The sequence below is a fragment of the Lissotriton vulgaris genome, chromosome 4_1, assembly GCF_964263255.1.
Source record: "Lissotriton vulgaris chromosome 4_1, aLisVul1.2, whole genome shotgun sequence".
Taxonomy (NCBI): domain Eukaryota; kingdom Metazoa; phylum Chordata; class Amphibia; order Caudata; family Salamandridae; genus Lissotriton; species Lissotriton vulgaris.
In genome coordinates, this window is record NC_141691.1 from 1,722,810,131 (window position 1) to 1,722,831,714 (window position 21,584).

A 21,584-nucleotide genomic window follows, 5' to 3' on the forward strand; every position below is an offset into this window, starting at 1 on the left:
CGGTTCAGCCAAGGGGTCAAAGCCAAGATATCAACGGGCGAAGATGTTTGCTTCCGAGGCACCGCATCAATCCTGCTTGGATCCCCCCTTTCCGCCCGCGCTATTGGCTTTCGATTGGCAACTGGTTTCCGGGTGTGAGGAATTCCCACAGCCCGAACATGCGTGCCGAAACCTACACGTTCCCTAAGGCCTGGTACAGGTTCCTTTGTTAAATCCCCAACACACCCCTCGCTTGCCTCCATTCCCGCCCGACCTGGGCTGGGAATCCCCCTCGGAGCTTGCCCGAAAGGGCTGTGACGGCTTCTGATGGAATGCCCCAGAGCCACTCGTGCTTGGCACCGGAGTACCCGCCGGTCCCGGCAAGAGCTGAGCATGCCATGACACTGTATCCAAACAATCCCATGTCAAGGCCTGATTAAACTCCTTTGCTTTCCTAAAGGTAACATTGTAACCCTTCCATTCATTTCCTCCATACATCGCATGGAAATTCATGATCCTGTTCTGAAAGTGCAGCTTGTTCCCGTGAGGGCTCACGAGCGACGAGTGGTGCAGCCTTCAGAGCACAGGAACAAGAGGAAGCTTTGTTGGATTCTCGCGCTATTTATCCATCTGCGGGAGGGCGGGGGCCCGCCCCAGGTACGCCCATCCGTGCACGGACTTCCGGGCGGGTGTCTAGGCAAACCTCTTCTGGGCGGTGAGGGTGTGCCCCGGCTACGCGGCTTTGGGCATACCAGCCGGAACACGATCCCCGCCCACAATGGTTTCTCGGGGGATCGGGGCACCCATCCATACGTTCGGGGGGACCGAGTGGTCTCCCCTTTCCAATCTCTGTATTGCTAGGCGTGTGCAAAGCTGGGCGATGTTCAGGACAGTTAATATTTGCATTATGAACCCCTCCGGTCCCCGCATTCGCTTCGACCAACAGCTCATAGGTCTGCAGGATCGTGTGCTGGTAAAAGTTCACCGATTCAGAAAAGGGGGTGGTGATGAACAGTGTCTGAATTAAGCAGACCACTCTTACCCAGTCCAAAGATCAGGGCTTGATCCATCACCGTTATTTATCTCACTGCACCATCCCAGCTCAGAACCTGGCTATATGCAAATCAGTCTGTCCCTGGCCCAGTGCATCATGGGAACAGGGCAGACTAAACTACCAAGCCAATTCTTCACCAGAAAGGAGACAAGCTACCGGGGACCGGTTTCTGGCATTTCAGCCTTCTTCGGCCCGGCTTGCTTGAATCCTGATGGTGCAGTGAGAAAGGGACTCATGTCTGAGTATACCCTGCCTAAAAGTTCACCAACACCATCAGTGAAGTCACCGACTGTATTCCCAGCGTTCCTTGCTTTCCTGCTTGCTGCGGGTGAGCTGCCTCATGCCAATCCCTTGACGAAAACGAAAAACTGCAGTGAGGGGTTTTCACAGCGTAAGGACTATGGCGTTCGACAAAGGCACAGTCCGAAACTAGTTAGGCCAGAGGTTTCCTGAATAAATTTACCTGCAAAAAGCCCGGGGTGTTTCTTGCAGTCTTCTTGACGGAGGAGGAGGAGAGAATGAATTGATATATATATATATATATATATATATATATATATATATATATATATACTAGCAGCCCGCCCCAGCGTTGCCTGGGGCAGAAGGGGGCTGGGGGCTGCATTTTTTGGCTGGGGCAGAAGGGGGCTGGGGGCAGCATGTGGTGGAGCGAGCAGAGGTAGGTGTAATGTACCTCACGACCCCCACAGCCCTGACCACCTGCGCTGGCAGATTGCTCCTCCACCCTGCTCCGCTCCGTTCTCGGCCGCCCTTAGCCCTCAGCCGGTCAGCTCTGCTCCGCTCTCCTACGCTCGAAGGGCTGCAGCTGACGGGACTCCTCCTTCTCCTTCTTGCCGTCAGAACACGGACACGTTCACGGACACAGACACGGACCACCTCCCGCCACCTCTCCCGCCCCCGCCCCGACATTTTCCGTGTTTGTAAATGCCTTACCTGATCCGCTGCTCCTCACATCACCGCCGCTCCATGTCCCGTCATCACGCACGTCGCGGGCAGCGCATCGCGGCCAGCGCTACGTCGGGCTGGCGCTTCTTTCAGGGGACTACTTTGTTTTTAAAGTTTATTTTTTTAATTTACGTTTTTATTTTTATTTTATGTAGCCTATGTCCATCTACACACCCTGACATTTTCAAGGATGTATCGGGTGTGTAGATTGGCGCTGTGGTTCCCGAGTTTACCTGGCTCAAAGGTGAGAGTTCTCTCTTTATAATAGTAGTGTGTATATATATATATATATATATATATATATATATGTATGTTTGAGCAAAGCCCTGGAGCTATAGAGGAGCACTCGATGCTGTCCCTGGCTTGAAGCAGCCTGTGTTTGCCTCGCTGTTGTTTGCTTCCTGCGCATCTTCCCTCATGAATTAAAACCCTTTCCGACGCGTTTCGAGGCTGGAACGCCCCGTAATCATGGAGTGGGTCACAAAGTCGTCAGACTGCAGCGCTGTATTTAAACCTTTTATTTGGTCGAATGTATCCTCCCTCAATGGGTGTGGCACATTCTGGAAGCATTGGATCCTGGAAGTTGAAGTCCTATGCAGCTCTGCTCAGTGTTTGCCTTAAGTAGGTTCTGACTGTTCATGACAGTATTGCACATTTTCGTTTATACCTTGAGTAGGCGGGAATGTCCAGGCATGCAAACGTTTAGCTCCCTAGAGACAGCATGCTGATGCTGACCGGAGAAGTTCCTATCCATCGCCGTTTTCATTTTGATCTTGGGTGATCTCGATGAAACTGGTGCCGGCCTCTCACGGCCAGGAGCCGTGTGAAAAATGTTTGAGCAAAGCCCTGGAGCTATAGAGGAGCACTCGATGCTGTCCCTGGCTTGAAGCAGCCTGTGTTTGCCTCGCTGTTGTTTGCTTCCTGCGCATCTTCCCTCATGAATTAAAACCCTTTCCGACGCGTTTCGAGGCTGGAACGCCCCGTAATCATGGAGTGGGTCACAAAGTCGTCAGACTGCAGCGCTGTATTTAAACCTTTTATTTGGTCGAATGTATCCTCCCTCAATGGGCGTGGCACATTCTGGAAGCATTGGATGCTGGAAGTTGAAGTCCTATGCAGCTCTGCTCAGTGTTTGCCTTAAGTAGGTTCTGACTGTTCATGACAGTATTGCACATTTTCGTTTATACCTTGAGTAGGCGGGAATGTCCAGGCATGCAAACGTTTAGCTCCCTAGAGACAGCATGCTGATGCTGACAGGAGAAGTTCCTATCCATCGTCGTTTTCATTTTGATCTTGGGTGATCTCGATGAAACTGGTGCCGGCCTCTCACGGCCAGGAGCCGTGTGAAAAATGTTTGAGCAAAGCCCTGGAGCTATAGAGGAGCACTCGATGCTGTCCCTGGCTTGAAGCAGCCTGTGCAGAGCAGAGCTGCATAGGACTTCAACTTCCAGCATCCAATGCTTCCAGAATGTGCCACGCCCATTGAGGGAGGATACATTCGACCAAATAAAAGGTTTAAATACAGCGCTGCAGTCTGACGACTTTGTGACCCACTCCATGATTACGGGGCGTTCCAGCCTCGAAACGCGTCGGAAAGGGTTTTAATTCATGAGGGAAGATGCGCAGGAAGCAAACAACAGCGAGGCAAACACAGGCTGCTTCAAGCCAGGGACAGCATCGAGTGCTCCTCTATAGCTCCAGGGCTTTGCTCAAACATATATATATATATATATATATATATATATATATATTCTATATCTCCTAAAGCATTGTTCAATGATTGTTAATTTTGTATTCTACTGGTTAAGATGAGGAGTGTCTGTTAATGTGCTAACTGTTTTGTCAGTGCTAGAGGTTCGTTTTCTAAATGACAAGACTTTCAAGGTCTATTGTAAGTTTCATGGGTGAATCTCAGGCTTTTGGAGAGCTGAGGCGTAATTGCTTGCATTTAAAACCCACCCTGTCTAAAACTAAAAACAAATTTATACAGTGTATCTAATGCTGTACTATGCTATTAAGTTAACTTTAATATGCAGAAGGCGATGTCATCTAAATGAAGATGGGTAAAGAATTATACGTGAAACAGCCATTTCCTTGAGAAAGAAATACCTCTAAAGAAAGAAGTTTAATGATAATTATCTTACTCCTGTTTGACTGCTACCGTTGTGCAGAATGGTGTATTGTTTCACCTGAAGCCAATTAAACATTCCTCTAGGCGAGCTGCACCACCAGGACACCAGGATAGGCTCCATATACATACCCAGAGCCCTTTCCTTTACACCAGGGGCCAACATGCAATTAGTCTGTCCGCTTAATTCTTCTATACTTTTCTTGGATCAGTTATGTTTACCGTGTTCCTGTACAGTTTTAAGAGAATATGGCTAGTATTTTTCATTTAAAAATTGCTGAAATTTGAGATTTTCAATATGTTTAGCTGTTTTTTTTCAATAGTTAATATATCATTTACTATGTTATTCATTGTTATTTATTGGTTCGCATTATCTCAAATCGTATTTTCCTGTATGTATTCTATTTAGACAGAGGTGTATTTTTGACGGATGCAATCATCTAATTAGACTGCATGATGACGTCACTCACTGGTGAGTGCAGTTTAGGCTTTTTCTCTGTTCAGACCTCATCCAAATACTCAAGACAGCATTTAGAGAAGTAGGAGATGAGGAGGGAGCATTCACAAAAGGGAAAACTATCAGCATATATGGAACAGGAGAAAAAAACCTCAAAACGGGACCAAACTAAGCAGTTGAGAAAGTTTTCCCAAACATCACGTTTTCAGAGCAAGCATAGCCGGCACCAACAGGTCTGGCATAGAACTTTCACTCTCTAATCACTGGCATGTTTAGATACTCTACTCATCGCACATGTTCTGTGTCACTCAGCCATACATTCATTCGATGACTCATTCTTGCTTTCACCTACTGACCAACACACAATACAAGACAAAATCTACAAGCATATGCAAAAACAATTAAAGTAGAAAAAGAAAAAAATTAAGCCTAAATGTGGTAGGAATATTTTTTGCATAAAGAAATAAGTGAAATGTTAAACATAGCGCTGGCTGCAATCTTATTGTGGTTAGTGTATACACATTGAAGGCGCGCAACGCCCATTGGGCGGAAAGGGCTTCAACCCCCCCACCCCCTTCCCCCACCCCGTCGTGTGTATCAGCCTGGGCTGAGACAGCTTCCTGGGCGCACACACAGCCGCATTTGGTTGTTAATGAGGCTTTGTTGTTATTCACCCCTTCTTAGAGCCCCTGCATCTCTACTCAGACTATCACTGGAAGAATTAGCTCCCCCTCCCCCGACATTTTTTGTAGCTCCCCCTCTAAAATGTGGCTCTAGTTGCGCCTCTGACACATTGTAACAACAATCTACCTATATAGCCCTAGAGGCATTAATATATGATTTCCACATTAATTTTGTCACCTTCATCGACTTTGTTGTGACGTTTGATAATGAGCAGATCAGAATTATGGCACCTGGCATAACTTCTCCCATTGATCCAGTCATGCCTATAGCCTCCATCATTGAGTTGTCACCATAACAAATGCGGGCAAGTTTTCTCGTAAAGCAACCGGCATGCACACTGTCATAAAATTATAGATAAATCCAAAACTGTAGTTGGTAAAATAATATGCAGTCGCTCCTAGGAGCGACTAACAAGGATTCTCACTTTGGAAATTTTCTTCATCTTGGTTTTCTCAGAGAGATTGACCCTCACCAAAACTCTTGCTTTTACTGTAACCAGTGAGCTTCCATGTATTGGCGTTCTGGTCTTCAGGCTTAAGTGCAGTGTAAACTATTGCCTTTGACATCTGCTTTCCAAAATAAGTCAGACCTACTTTCTTTGCCAGCACACTTCATAATAAACCGATCCAGCATGATAACTGAAACCTCACCATAACCTATTCAAGAGACGTGTAGATATATATATATAGGGTCACGACATGTCATGTGATCAAGTCCGGGCTAACCGGACGAAACGCGTTATGTCTGTTTGGATGGGAAAATAAAAGCACTATAAAAATTCGTAACTTGCCGTGTGGTTCGTGTCCTGGTCGGAGTCCGTCTTTACGGTGAATACTGGGAATCGTTTGAGATATATATATATATATATATATATATATATATATATATATATATATATATATATATATATATATATATATACGAAAATCTTTTCCCTCCACCAGGAAAAAGTGTGACCATGCTCCGGGGGACTTCAAAAGCGGCTTTATTTGTTGTAAATGCACAAGCATAAAAAGGGTTCCTGAAACGCTAGGCAGACGCGTTTCTTCCTTAAAATGGATTCATCAGTGCCTGTTCCAGTTGTATCCTTGTCAGGGGTCCATTGCTGTAGTTTTAATCAGCTGTGACCAGTCACGTGGTCACGCCCCTCCTCTGCCTCACAGGTGCAAAGCTCCTTGTGCTGTTCCTGCTGCCCCACTGCATGTTGGACATTGTAGTTTGCCGCAGGGACCCATAAAGTGAAGGGCCCCACTCAACAACAAGTGATGCTGCCAACTGAGTTGGTCGACATTCCACCGCCCCTGCAGCACGGAAAGCAGGTAACAAAGTCCTCCTGGGTCCCCCTTATCAGGCAGAGATATATATATATATATATATCGCCAGTAGGTATATATAGTTAGGACCTAGTTACCATAGGAAATTCCGAACATTCTATTGGGAATAACTTTGGCGCCGATTGAGGGATCTGCCTGTAATTTTGCCTAAATTTGCCTCGCTCCTTCCCTGAAAGTTTCGGGGGGATTCGTCAAGCGGGGGCCGAGAAAAAAGGGGGGTCCCAAAACATGTTTTCCCCATGTTAATTTCCATAGGGACATTCTGACAAGGCTACAGCTCGAACGGCTGAACGGCATTATACCAGATTTGGCAAAATGGTAGGGACTGGTATGCAGCAGTGCCTTTTGTATGTTTGGTGTAAATCCCTCCAGTAGTTCTTGAGAAAATTGAATTTGAAAATGTTCAAATGGCATTTTCTATGGGACCTTTATACACAGCTACAGCCGGAACGGCTGAACGGAATCACACCAAACTTGGCAAAATGGTAGGGACAGGTATGCAGCAGTGCCTTTTGTATGTTTGGTGTAAATCCCTCCAGTAGTTCTTGAGAAAATTGAATTTGAAAATTTTCAAATTGCATTTTCTATGGGACCTTTAGACACGGCTACAGCCTGAATGGCTGAACTTAATTACACCAAACTTGGCAAAATGGTAGGGACAGGTATGCAGTAGTTCCTTTTCTGTATTTGGTGAAAATCCCTCAAGTAGCTGTTGAGAAAATTAAATTTGATCAAATTATATATCTATATGCGATCACCGTACGCGCACCGTATGCGTACGGTACGCGTACCCTTACGTGCGCGAGCGAGTTTCTGATTGGCTGGCAGTTGACTGTCAACATTCCAAACTGTCCAAACCAGGAAGTGTTGGCCACCATCTTTTTTTTTCAGGAGAACTGAGGCACAAGAGAGCCCAAAACAAGAGTGGAAAACACGAAAAGGGGGCAGGGTAGAGACCCCCCAACCCTCTAGCCCTTCTCAGGGGGTCCCAAAAGGACCCTCAAGGGCAAAAAAAACCAAAACAAATTTAAAATCGCGGGGTACGCGTAGCCCGTGATTTAATTTTTTTTTTTAATTTGCACTTGGTGGTCCTTCTGGGACCCCCTGAGAAGGGCTAGGGGGTCAGGGGGTCTCAACCCTGCCCCCTTTTCGCATTTTGTGCTCTCTTGTGCCTCACTTCTCCTGAGAAACAAGATGGCTGCTCAGGTGGTCCCAGAATGATAATAACATATATAAATGTTTTCCGCTAATAGAATTAGCATTTACAAAACCTTTGAAATTTATTGAAAAAAAATGTAGGTTACACGCCTGATATAGTTAGGAATTAGCATTTAAAAAACCATTGAAATTGCTCCTGTATAGTTAGTTGTACTAACTATATTTTGCGCACCCGCAATCCACTGCTGATGTCACATATTACATCATTCATGACATGGTCAGTGACATCACTGACATCACTGATGACATCACTGATGACATCTCATTTGACATCACTGGTCACATCACTGATGATCTCATTCAACTGATAATACAATGCACCTCCTCACACTCTAATATAACCTTTGATACACCCATTGTTAAATACAGACTACCATTCTTGAAACCATTGACACACCAATACCAGTTACTACATAAGCACTCACTGATTCCTATGTCTACACACACATTCACTCATTCACCCATAGAATCACTCATACATACAGTCACTCATCAATACAACACTATCATATGCACTCATACACCTATACAGACACTCACACACTGCCACTCATCCATGGAGTTACTCACACACCTAGTCAGTCATGCAAAGAATCAATCACACTTCCATTTCCTCAACTATAAAGTAATACACACAACACCTTACTTATTCAAACATATACTAACACATACTTACTCTCTTATACAATCACTGATACAAGTGCACAATGATCCATATAGCCACTCGCACATTCACTGGCTCTCATGTATAGTCATTTATATATGCCAACTCTCACATGCACTGTGTTTTACATATGTACTTACTTGCACATGTAGCACTGAGATATCCATTCACTCACCAACACACCCATGCACACAGTCACCCGCCCACATAGCTGTTTCCACATGCACTCTTGAACTCATACACCTAGTGAATCAACTGCTCACACATCTATGCACAGTCACACACCTCCCAGCCACCCACACACAAAGTCAGTCTCCCATTCAAATACTTGGGCAACCAATCAATAACCCATATAGCCACTCATATAGCTACTGATCAACACATGCAGCAGCTTACACAACAACAGACATACTGATGCACACATTCAGACAGTTTAGTCACTAACCCATGCCTTTAGTAAGACACATTTAATCACTCACTCATACAGTCAGTCACGCACCTACTAAATCCTTCATCCAGACACTTGTACATCCACTCATTCTTCAATATGTAAAACATATTTAAACTTTACAGAAACACAGTCACTGGATGATGTCATCAGTGATGTCAAATGAGATGTCATCAGTGATGTCATTTGAGATGTCATCAGTGATGTCACTGACCATGTCATGAATGATGTAATATGTGACATCATCAACAGTGGATTGCGTGTGCGCGAAATATAGTTAGTACAACTAACTATATAGGAGCAATTTCAATGGTTTTTTAAATGCTAATTCCTAACTATATAAGGCCTGAAACCTATGGTTTTTTAAGTGAATATATATATATATATATATATATCCAACGAACGCCGCAGCCGTTAAACACAAAGCAGCAACCACGGACACGTTAGCGGACTTTTCAAGCAACATCATTTATTAACAAAAAGACATGTAGGGTGTAAGGAACACTCTACGCGTTTCGGGATTACTGCCTTGGTCATGTGTGTGAGTGTATGTTCCGCCATTATTTAAAGGGACATGTGATTTTCAACAACATGGCCAGTGAAAACAGACTATCCATAAACATAAATTAGTTGAGTAAACTCAATAAATGTGGAAATAAATTTAAATAAACGTACATGCAGTGCTAATCATTCTTAAACATGCAGAAACAAAATCGAATATGAATTCAATCCTGACACGTAATAATTCTAATCTTCAGAACTCATAAAAAGAAGGTCGGAAAACAGATGTATAAACAAACGTTTCAGATTACATTGTAACCTCATGTCCTTGCGCGTCTGGAGTTTATACAGTAATGCGGTGCTGTTAAACGAACAGATCGAAAGAAATAATATCTACCTGCTGTCAAAAATTCCTTATATACAAAGCGGTTATTCAAAACTTTATCAATACCGTCCCTTAACACACAGCCAAAAGGACAAAATGAAAACAATATCCTTAGACTCAAATGAATCTCTATCAAGAGCTTATCCGACGCATAATTATTAGTGCAACTTAGCCTGCCAATGTTTAAATAATCAGCAAAAGGAATGAAAAAGGGAATGAACAAAGTAATAATGCCCAAGTGGGCTTACAAATCAGGCAGCCAATATTAAGCAATCAATACCTTCGAAATTCTTTTCAGGAGACGCACACACAAAAAACGTATTTATGTTCTACATGATAATAAGCAAATAAAAAATAACAAAACACACAAATGTACACATTTACAATATACTTTCACCACACTTATGCCCATGTGGCTAGTGATGAGAGGACACTTAAGCCCTTTAACGAGTCTTCATACAAAGCCATCTGTAGCAAAACAAAACAAAACTAAAATTAAAAACATACACAATATATTTCATAGAAACTTTCGACAATGTATCAACTACTCAGAAGCAAAAAGGCTAAAACAAAATATCTTAAGATCAATATTCAATGATAAGAGGGTTTAGCGAACTAATCAAACTAAACCTATTGGTGCAGGACAAAACTTACGGAAAGCAGTAAACTAGTTATAATATTCAACCAAGATGGACCGCTAATCCTTTATCATAATTGTGTCCAGTAGGTGTAAGTGTCTTATATTGAATAATTAATATGGACTCCAATTTTCGCAGTTCTTTCATCCTGTTGCCTCCTCTTACATTGTTTAATGGTATCTAGCCCAACAAAATTTAATAGATTGGTATTCTGATTGTGGTAACTTTGAAAATGGCGTGCAATCGGGTACTGTCTATCCCCGTTCTTAATTGCACGTAGATGTTCCAGTACACGCAGTTTAGCTTTCTTGATCGTGCTACCAATATAGGCTTTTGTTGCATAGGCAAAAGAGAGCGTATACAGCATACTCAGTGTTGCATGTAGTGTGTTTTGTGATCACATATGGTTTACAATCTATTGAAAGTTTACACTATTTTACATTCCTACTGTTTTTACAGGCTTTGCAACTGTGGCAAATGTAAAAACCCTGTATTCCTGATATTTTAGATACCGAAGGTTCTACCGCATTGCAGTGTATCTTTCAAAGATTTTGCCCTCTTGTATGTGATCTGAGGATGTGTTCCTACACTCTCAGCCAGATCTTTTTATCTGTATTTAGAACAGGCCAGAATTTTTTGAGACTCTTGCGTACTTCATGAGCCTGTCTATTATATGTAGTAATGAAACGGATGACCTGTGTTTCATCTTGTTTATGCTGTGTACCACTCTCAGTAAAAAAGTGCCTCTCTTGTTCTTTTTGATACCTCATTTAGTTAATCGTTGATTGGGAGTAGCCTCTTTCTAGGAATCTTTCTGTCATGATGGTAACTTCTTTCTGATAATTAGTTTATGTACTACAATTCCTTCTTGCTCTATGGGGCTCACCTAAAGGAATGCTTTGGATCAACGCACTCTAATGACAACTCCTAGAATGCAAGAGACTGTTTCCTGCTGTACTCTTTCTGAACAATGAGGTTTCAAGTCTGTTATTGAACACAGTCAATTTAAGGTGTATATATATATTGTTTCACACACAAATTCCTGTCTACCACTGGATAGGCAGATTCACCAGGCACGGACCTCGAAAAGTCCCAAAGAACACGATTTACAGCGTAATGTTGGTGGAGAAAGCAGTTAATTTAATCTTCAATAGACCACCAAATCAAACTGGCATAATGCCTATATATATCACACAAAATTCCATTCTGAGGGCACCCGCGAACCATGTAGGGCGGCTGCTGCATCAACAGGAATGGAGAACCTGTCATTTCAATCCAGAAGAACAAAGTGCAGAGCCTGATTTCGAAATACATCTGAGCGTTTATTATCAGATCATACTGGCTGCCATATATATATGTCTCCAAAAGCATGCAGAGCACTATAAAGGGTCAAAGATTAGCATAAAGTCAAGGAGTGATAGTAGAGGTAGCTGGGTTGGGGATAGTAATGCATTATGATGTGTTTATAAAGACAGGAGTCTTCAACTATTTTCTTAATAGGAGCCGTGTAGGGCAGTCGTGATTGATACAGAGAAGTTGTTCCAGATTCTGGGTATTTAGATAGAAAAGACCTGCTGCCTTGTTTTTTTTTTGTTTACACTTTAGTCTCCAGTCTGATGGTGAACTGGCTATGGGTGTGCTGCGACCCACAGGAGATGGTGAACATATCTGAGTGATAAACAAACAGAGGTGCTGGCTTTGATAGATTCATAAATGGTGCCGGTGGTTTCGAAGATAGTGTGGGCCAGCTAGGAGAGCCAATGGAGTTCTATCAGGAAGTGGGTGATATGATCATCGTTCTTCTGGCCTTGAATGATATGTGCTATGGTATGTAGAATGTCCTTGAGGGTTAAGAGTGTAGAATCTGGAGGGCCTTGGAGTAGGGTGTAACCACCATCCAGATGCGAGAGTATGAGACCGTGAACAGCAGTTTGTAAGTTGCTTGCTGGAATAACTGGTGTCACTTTCTTTAGAAGGGAGCGCTGCTACCAGGCTGTCAGTGTTTTTGGGCAATGTCTTCCTTGAGGGCAAGATTCCATGAGTTAGGTCCGTCTGTACTATTTCTTGTATGTAGTTCTCGGCAATTAACCTGAATTATGGCTGGTGTGAGCGTCAGGGAGGCACTGCACATCCAAGTCTGGATGATGTGCAGGCAGTGTTTGAGGTGTCTGAGTAGGGCACCAAGTGGCTCTATGCAGAGGTTAAAGATGAGACTATATAGAACCTTGGGGGACTTTGCTGGTGATGGGGATCATTTTTGACCTGGAGGTGCCCATGTGAACAAACTGATGGAAAGGTATGCTTTTTTTTTTTGTAAATCTGTTTATTGCACAGGAAAGCAATCCAATCCTTACATACAAATGTGACATTGCAAACATAGAGAGGCACTGATCGGTTAAACAAACGATAATTGAGTATATCCCAGTGGGATTGCAAACTATTTGCATGACTCATTACGATGGTACATTTTTGCTTTTTTACAAAACGAGAAAGAAAAGGGGAAATCATAGTATAACTGAAGAAAAAGCAGTCATCCACGTACAAAGAATGATACAAGACAATAATGTTGCGAGCACAATCGAGCAGGTCAGTCAGCACAAAATTCTGATTTATCCACAGCATGGCACATTGAGAATGGAACATCAAGACTTTCAGATACAGACCAGTCATTTTTCAAACTACACAAAGGTGATTTCGGAACTCCACGGTGAGAAAGGCAACACTCAATACAGTCGCAGAGAACATTCAGCTAGTCGCCAGGGAGGCTAATTCCGTGACCTAGTAATGTCGGCCATGCATGCACCAAGTGAAAAAAAAAAAATAGCGCTGGAGGTAGCACCCAAGTGGTAGTGTGGCTCCTCCTATCCCACCCTCGCAGGGACAAAGGAGTTAATCGATTGGGACTGTGTCTCCTGAGCTAGCTTCGCAATATATTTCCGGTATGGCCCCATATATCCAGCGGTCTGGAGGCGATAGGAACCATCTCGGAGTATTCAGCGCTGTTAACATTACAGTAGGCCATACTACGGAGCCAAGCGCAGACTGTTGAAGCGCGCCTAGCACACCAGAGCACCGCCACTTCACGATTACCTAAAAGGAGGTCAATGGACGCCGGTTTTCGAAGCGGGCGCGGGAAGTTGACGACATAACCCAGCAGCGCAATTTCAGGGGTGGGTTGCAGGTCCATGTCAAGTATTTCCCCCAACACCTGGTGTACTTGCAGCCAGTAGGTGTGCAATTTCGGACAAGTCCAGGAAAGATGGGCAAATCAGCCTGCGGGCCTTTGCATTTAGGGCAAGTGTGCGGTCTGCTGGGGTCAATTCTATGGGCAAGTGCGGGAGTGTGGTACGCCCTCCTCAGGAACTTAAAATGTCTGAGTTTATGTCTGGTGTTAATGGACACATCTCTTGTGGTGGCACAACATGCAGCCCATTGATCGTCCGTGATTTGGGTACCCAGGTCGCCCTCCCAATCAGCGCTTACCTTAGTCGTGTGCGGGAACTGAGGCCAGACACAGCTTATATAACTTGGATACGACATGCGCTCCTGTTTGGTTCTGTATTATGAATGTGAGCGCGGGGGTGTCATCAGGAGGGAGCGGGAATGTGGGGAATTCAGCCCTGAGCATTGAGCGAAGTCTAGTCACCGTGAATGAGTCCTTGAAAGTCCTGTCCGTGAAGCGGTGATCTTCTGTAAGGGAAAAGGCATGGCCGTCCGGGAAAAGGTCCCCGACAGTGTGTATTTGATATTTGGATAGCGTGCGCTGCACCACCGATTTGCCTGTGATGGGGAGCCAGTGGGGGTTGGGCAACGGCAGTGCAGGCGAGTATAGCTTCTCGAGGAGTAAGAGGTGTCGAATTTTGTCCCAAGCCCAACAAGTAGTGGACAAAGGCTGTATGTCTTGCGAGTCTCGGGGGAGACCCCTAGGAAGGACGGAAGAGAGGGCCACAGGGAGCGCCAAGTCAGCCTCTGGTCTCAAATGAGGAATTCTGGCATCAGGGTGAAACCAAGTGTATGCGTACGAGCAGAAAAAAGTCTGGCACTCCGAAGCCGCCCCGTTTGTAAGGGAGTGTTAATGTTCGCCAGGACACAGGTGGGTTTTTGCCTCCCCATATCAGACGCAGAAGTGAGGAGCGAAGTTGGGAAAAAAAATCTTGGTGAGGGGGATCGGAATATTGTTAAATACAAGAACTGGGGGAGTACAATCATTTTAATGATGGCAATCTGACCAGCCATAGACAGCGGGAGGCGAATCCAGCGCTCCGTATTGTCTTCCAAAAAATCAAGGGCGCGGCCGTAATTCAATCGGACAATGGATACCGTGTCAAGGTGAAATATTTCACAGAGTCCGTGCTCCATTCAAGAGGGAACGAGCAGGTCCACTGCACAGTGGAGGGGGTGAGCGGGAAAATCACTGACTTATGCCAATTTATTTTAAGGCCTGAGTAGTCTCCAAAGCGGGCAATCTCAATCAGTAGAGGCTCCAGGTTGGATTGGGGAGTCCGAACATACAAAACGGCATATAACGAGATCAGCAGTGGCCCGGTGCGAAACTGGAGCCCACAGTGGAGATGTTTCTCTTGGAAGTGTCGCACCAGGGGGTCCATCGCAATGATGAACAGGAGCAGGGATAGTGGACATCCCTGGCGGGTGCCACGTGAAAGTGTGAAGCTGTCAGTAATGGTGCCGTTTAGCCGTATCCGGACGGTGGGAGCCGAGTACAACAAGTCCACCGTCGCCACAAACATAGCAGGCATCCCCATTCTCCTCATAATTGACAAAAAAAAGGGCCACTCCAGGGTGTCGAACACTGCTGTAGCCGGTGTGGAGGGCTCTATTCTGTATAAAACAGAAAACAGTGTCCGAAGGTTTAGAGAAGTGGATCGATGTGGGACAAATCCGGACTGAGCTGGCGAAATTATAGTTTTCCACTAGAAGCGCTAAACGAATTGCAAGGACTTTGGCCAGAATTTTGTAGTCCAAGTTTAAGAGGGATAGGGGTCTGTAGGGGCTGCACAACGAGGGGTCACGGCCTTGTTTGGGTAGCAAAACAATAACCACTTCCCGGAGCGTAGGTGGAAGATTGCCCGCCTCCAGCACCTCCGCATATACCTCGACAAGTTTAGGGACGAGTTCCTCCTTGTACTCCTTGTAAAAGTCGGCTGAGTAGCCGTCGAGGCCGGGAGCAGAAGAGCTCCGCAAGGAGTCGATTGCCTCAATTATAAAATCCGGTGTAATGGGCATGGCCAAAAACTCCTGCATGTTTTTCTCTAGGTACACCATGGCTATTTCATTCAAATACGGTCCCGGGTGGCGGTGCTCCCCCGTGAGTGTGGAAGTGTAAAGGGTTTTGTAATATGATAGAAAGGTGTTGGATATTTCGGGAGTGGAATGTTGTTGTGTACCCTGGGCGTCAATCACCCCGGTAATGTAAGCAGCTTGGTGTGGCGGTCAAAGCATTTGCACTAGTAGTTTGCCTGGCCTGTCGCCCTTGCCGTATTGCCGCGCAGTGTAGTATTTACCCATGAACTTCACCTCTCTATCTGCTGCGTCCCGAAATTCTAAAAGTAGCTCAAGGCGTTTAGCCTCACGATCCACCGATGGATCCACAAGGATCTCCTTCTCTATCGTAGTGATATCTGTTTCAATGCTGGTCAAGGTGGAGCGAATCTCGCGCAGGGACCGCACTCTCTTGGTGATGCAAACCCCACGTAATGTAGCTTTGAAGCCCTCCCAAAGCGTGGACCAGGAGGTAACGGAGCCTGTGTTTATGTCGAAGTAGTCGTCGATGGCGGTGCGTGTGTCCTCTTTAAAAGTCGGATCTAGCAGAGCCCTACCAGGAAATCGCCACTGCCTTTCGTACCCCCCCCCCCCAATCTGGGGACCCCTAGAGTCAAAACAATGGGAGGGTGGTCTAAGAGGGTGCGAGGTAACGTGGAAAGGCCATCCACCCAACCCGCGATACCCGGGGAGAGGAGCCAATAATCAAGTTTAGTGCTAGTATTGTGGAAGCCCGAGTGATGCGTGTAATCAGGTGTGTGGTGGTGCAGTCTAGCCTCTATGACCACTAGGGAAAAGTGGGAGCAAATTTCCGCCAGCACTGCGCGGGATTTTGGTTTGCAGTCAGGAGAGGGAGATGTGCTGTCCCTATCAGGATTCATCAATATGTTAAAGTCTCCCACCAGAACCAACAAATCAATGTCTGAGTGAAGCGGCGTCATCTGCAGGTCCTGGAAAAAAGCAGGGGAATCTACATTGGGGCCGTAGACTCCCACCAGTGCGATCTTGTATCCAAACAGCACTCCCATAATAAGCGCATATCTGCCCTCCTCATCAGTTTTGCTGCCGGTCATTACAAACGGGACACGTTTGTGCACAAGAATCGCTGCACCCCTAGCATATCTACTATAGCAGGAAAACACTTTATGCGACCCCCACCTTCTGGCCACCGAGGCCACGTCCGACTGGACCAAATGAGTCTCTTGCAGAAAGAGGACATCCACCCCATGTCGCGCCGCATAAGCCAACACCTGTTTGCGTTTCCTTGTGGTGTTCAAACCTCGCACGTTCCAAGACATCAAAGTCAGTCTGTAAGGACCAGTCTGTAGACCTATCCTGGCCATACTTCCACTGTCAAGATATTCTGCAACAAGTGTGCATACGACAGTCTGCTCCAACCATACCCGCAGCTAAGCTCTAACATACATGACCACAGAAACAAAACATATCCCATCCCCCACCCACCTCCCAGCCTCCCAGAATCCCACGAGAGTCGATCCCCGGACCATTGCTGAACAATAGTGCAAATTACCAAAGTTAATAACCATTAAAAGAAATGGTAGAACTGCAAATAAAAATGTGATAAAGCCCCAGAAAATAGAAACAACTTGGCCCGCGCCATCGGGGGTAGCAACGCCACTCCAGGCAGGCATCCCAACAAGAGGTTTCCGAACCGGAGACCAGACAATAAACGTTGGAAGAACCACATCCAGATAACAGTATTTCGAGAAGGGTGCAACAGTAATCAACGCTGAGCGGTCAGCCCTGGCCAGTTTCAGCAAAAAGGTCAGCGCTGGATTGTGTGTCGTTACGAGGTGGAGTGTTCGGTGGTGAACCGGCAGCAGCCGATGAGCCCTGTTTCTTGTAGTCATGGCAGAAATCTTGCGCTTCCGCGGGAGAGTCAAAAATGTGGAATCTGCCGTTCACATCCACCTTCAACCTAGCTGGGCACAGCATACCATATTTCAGGCCTAAGTTCCGGAGGGTGGATTTAACTCAGTTATATTTGCGATGTGCCTCCTGGACCATCAGTGTGATGTCAGGGAAAAAGGACAGCTTTCTGCCCTGCCACTGTATTTCTCCAGCCTCGCGTGCCCGCACGCAGCACAGTGTCACGGTCACGGAAGTTCATGATTCTGGCGATAATGGGTCGTGGTAGTTGGCCTGGGCGAGGTTTAGGCCCCAGAGACCTATGTGCACGCTCAACAACAAAGCCCGCAGTGAAGGTGTCTCTGCCAAATAGCTCGATCAGAAGAGTTTCGACAAAAGTGTCGAACCGACCCGTGGCCATCGTTTCCGCCACACCAAGGATACGAATGTTATTACGCCTGCTGCGCGCTTCCAAGTCCTTGTTTTTGATGGCCACGTCTTCAAGTATTTTCTCAACCCACTCCAGTCTCTTAAGCGATTTCGATGCGCCATCTTCTATGTCTGATATCCGTGATTCAGCCACATTGAGCCGTCTGTCATGGGCCTGTACCTTGGAGCCCATGTCTGTCAGCTTTTGCTCCAGACTGTTGAAGCGGGTGTCTAGCGCTTTGAAGCCTGCGCGCATTTCACCCATCATGGTGGCGACCATAGCCGCCGCGTCACCCAAGTCAGTAGAGCTGGAGGCCCCGGCTGCCGAACCAGGCGGGGGGTCCGTGGCAAGAAGGGGGGTCTTGTCGAAGCTAAGTTTCCTCTGGTTAGGATCTCTCTTTCCCATCTCCAGGGTAGCCCGGAGGGCGTAGTTGGGTCGGGAGAGGGGGCGTGGGAAGTTCGGCAATAGGAGAGAGCGGTAGAATAACACCAAGCTCTAGAAAGTTCCAGAAAGGTCCACCAACAGTAGGGTCTCAGCGACGAATTGTGTTCGGTCCAGGTGAATGAGGACCAGGTCAGCCTCAGCAGGGCCCTAGGCCCAAGGTCTGGTTCAACGTACAGAATGCACCCTCAGTATGTAGTGGGGCGGGGAGCGGCCCTCTCCAGTCGCTTAGAGCAGGAGGAATGGAGGGGTTGAAGAGCCCCACGAGTGCCTCTGAGGCGGGATCTGCCGAAAATCGCGTAGCGGTGCCCCCGGCTGCCCAGACGTTGAGCTTACACACCCCCGCCGTCCCCCCGCGAGAGTCCCCGCCCGCCGTCTAGCATCCAGCCCAGGCCCGCAAATCGAGGCCCCGGTCCCGGCACCCCCCAGGCCCTTGGGCCGAGATCGCACCGGGAACCAGCAGCCCCCACCCGGGAGCCCGAAGCGGACGGGCAGCGTGCAAGAAACCCCGCAGGAGACGCCTGTGGGGGCGAAGGCCCGGCGACCAGGCACCGCGCGGCACTCACCAGCGATCCGGCGCAGTGAGAGAAGATGGCGCCGAGGTCCGAAGGCCTCGTTTCTCCTACGCCGTGCACTCTCCACAGGCCGCTCCCGCGTTCTTCCAATTCACCCAGATGATCGGGGCGACATCAGTGTTCAGATCTGCGAGGATGTGGGGAGCAGGAGTGGCGGTTTACATCTCAGTCGCCGCCGTCAGGAGCCCGCATGGAGGAGCTTCACGGAAAGGTAGCCATTCCGATCGCCGCCGTGGCCACGCCCCTGGAAAGGTATACTTTATAGAGTATAACTTTTCCTACAAGATGAAAACGAAGTACAAGAACTCCTTGTCAGTGGAAACACAGACTCCGCAGGAGAAGCTTCAATTGACTAATCATTCAAAGAACAACATTGTGATAACTCGCGAAGAGTTCTGGAATCAGAAGGAAAACCTCACCACAATCTGTTGCACTTTTGCAAGGGAGCTACACATATTACATTCATTCTGTAGGGGATGCAGTAATACTTACTACACAAATAGCGTGTACCCAAGAACCTTGCATAATTGATCAGTGGGTGACCAGAACAGAGAGCATTATTGGCACTTGATCTTACAGCAGAGGATACCTGCCATAAGGGAGATGAAGGTAAAAAACAACTTTGACCTGGGGCATGGGGTAAAAGCACAAAATTAATGGGACTCTGGGCTGCCCTGTGGGCAACTGCTAGGAGGTGACAAAATAAATGCACCTTAACGACAACCGGTGCATAACTGCCAGGAGAGAAGCAGGACGTGGTGGAACGGTATCTTACATGGAGGCCTTCAGATCTCATTTTACTCTTATGTGTTCAAAGGTATAAAAACAAAAACTAGTAATGTTTCAGGGGAAATGTTAGCTGGATCACATACATTCTAATGCAGTTAGTAAAGAGGAGCCATGGCATTTTCCAAAAATATCAAACTTTTCAGCTCTTTTCCTTTCGGTTGAATCTTACTGCTTTCCTGTTTTCTTTCTTATATTGAAAACTTTGACACATCAGTCCCTTGTCTTTAGATACTGATATGTGTTTTATATTATGGAACTTCCTTGTAAGTATTAATGCATTTAGATGGGCCTCTAAAGAAAGTTGGTTTTCTGCAGTCATGTGGCAATGCAAGGGTGTGCTTTACGTGGACTGTGCGCTGTTGTGAAGCTAACCTGTTGCTTGTTGTCTGTTTTGTAGGCCTCGCGCCATCCTCATACGCCTTGTCAGCCCAGCCAATGGTTATGCCCTCGGAGACGACAGGACTGTATCAGCCCTCTTTGCTTCTGAACCCTCGAACTCTACAGCCTACTACAGCGTACTACCCAGGGGGCGCCCAGCTCTTCATGAACTACGCCGCCTTCTACCCCAGGTAAGGACCGGGGCACCACAGGAAGCGGGCCAGGTGCACACCACCTGGTTCGTAGCATCTCATTTTCTCCTCCCCTCTCCTTTTATAACCCGGCTGCACCTGTCGAGTTCTAGCTTTTGGAATGTAATTCGATGGCCATGGAGCACTAAATATACCACAATATGTAACAAACTGGCAGCATAGAAGTAGACGGCCTATACCTATGATGAGCTAAAAGAGCCTACCCAGACAGACCCTACGGATTTTTGTCTGGTCAACATATACGCCCATTTACCCATTTACGTTCAGATGTACCATTGTTTTTCTTATATGTGAGTTGTAAAAAGGCTGTCCCGTATTTGGGGTGAATTCCAGGCCCCGTTTTCCTGGGTTTCCATAGATGCTGTGTTTTCTACGACAAGTAGGAAAACATGGATGTTGTTTAACTAATGCTTCACTGCATATGATCCGTGGAATGACTATATCATATCTCTGGCTTTCCACTTTCCTATGTGAATACACATTTTCGGTTCTTTTTTTTTACGGCACGAGTGTTGAGTTACAGAATTAGTAGTAACTAAAAGTTGCATGTAAATTTAGGGGTACCTTTGTTGGTAAATGTGAATGCAGATATACTTTTTTCAATTATGTTACAGTATTTCGTCTGAAAATTGGTCACTCACAAAAGGTATATATTAATATACATCAATGCAAACGGTTAGGTTTGCAAAGGCCAGCCAGTGCGTAATAAGCTGCAGTGCTTACTCAGAGCTTAACATGTGTGTCAGGAAAACGTAGGAGGCATTAATAAGGGGGCAGGGTAGAGCTACTCTGATTTGCTGGACTTAGGAAGTGTGAGTAGGGGGGTCCCAGAGGGTACTTTGTGGGAGTCAGTGCGACCCACTTACCCCAGCTAGACTCATAGGAACATTCAAGCCTGCACTGGCACCCGTAAGGTCCCACTGGATGGTGGCAGCCCTCAATCCCCCCCCCCCCCACACCCCACCCCCAAAAGAAGGGACATGAGTGTCTTTGGTAGGTTGGCTGTGTACTAGCACCTATGGCCATGCACTACTGTGGGTGGGCAGGCCCTGCGGCCAACTCCAGTGTGCACAGCCGAAGGCCATGGGCAAAAGGGAGGGGATGGCTGCACAAAGGGGATTAGGCCACAGGCAAGGAGTTCATTTAACACAATG

The 21,584-nt window shown here is 46.4% G+C and overlaps 1 protein-coding gene across 3 annotated transcripts in view; it reads left to right on the plus strand.

Moving 5' to 3' along the window:
• Window positions 1-21,584, plus strand: part of ESRP1 (epithelial splicing regulatory protein 1) — a 384,375-nt gene that overhangs the window by 227,566 nt on the left and 135,225 nt on the right. For all 3 annotated transcript variants that reach the window (XM_086966011.1, XM_086966012.1, XM_086966013.1), the window contains exon 13: window positions 20,238-20,409. In XM_086966011.1, coding sequence (XP_086822137.1) covers window positions 20,238-20,409 — 172 coding nt within the window. The remainder of the gene's footprint in view (window positions 1-20,237; window positions 20,410-21,584) is intronic.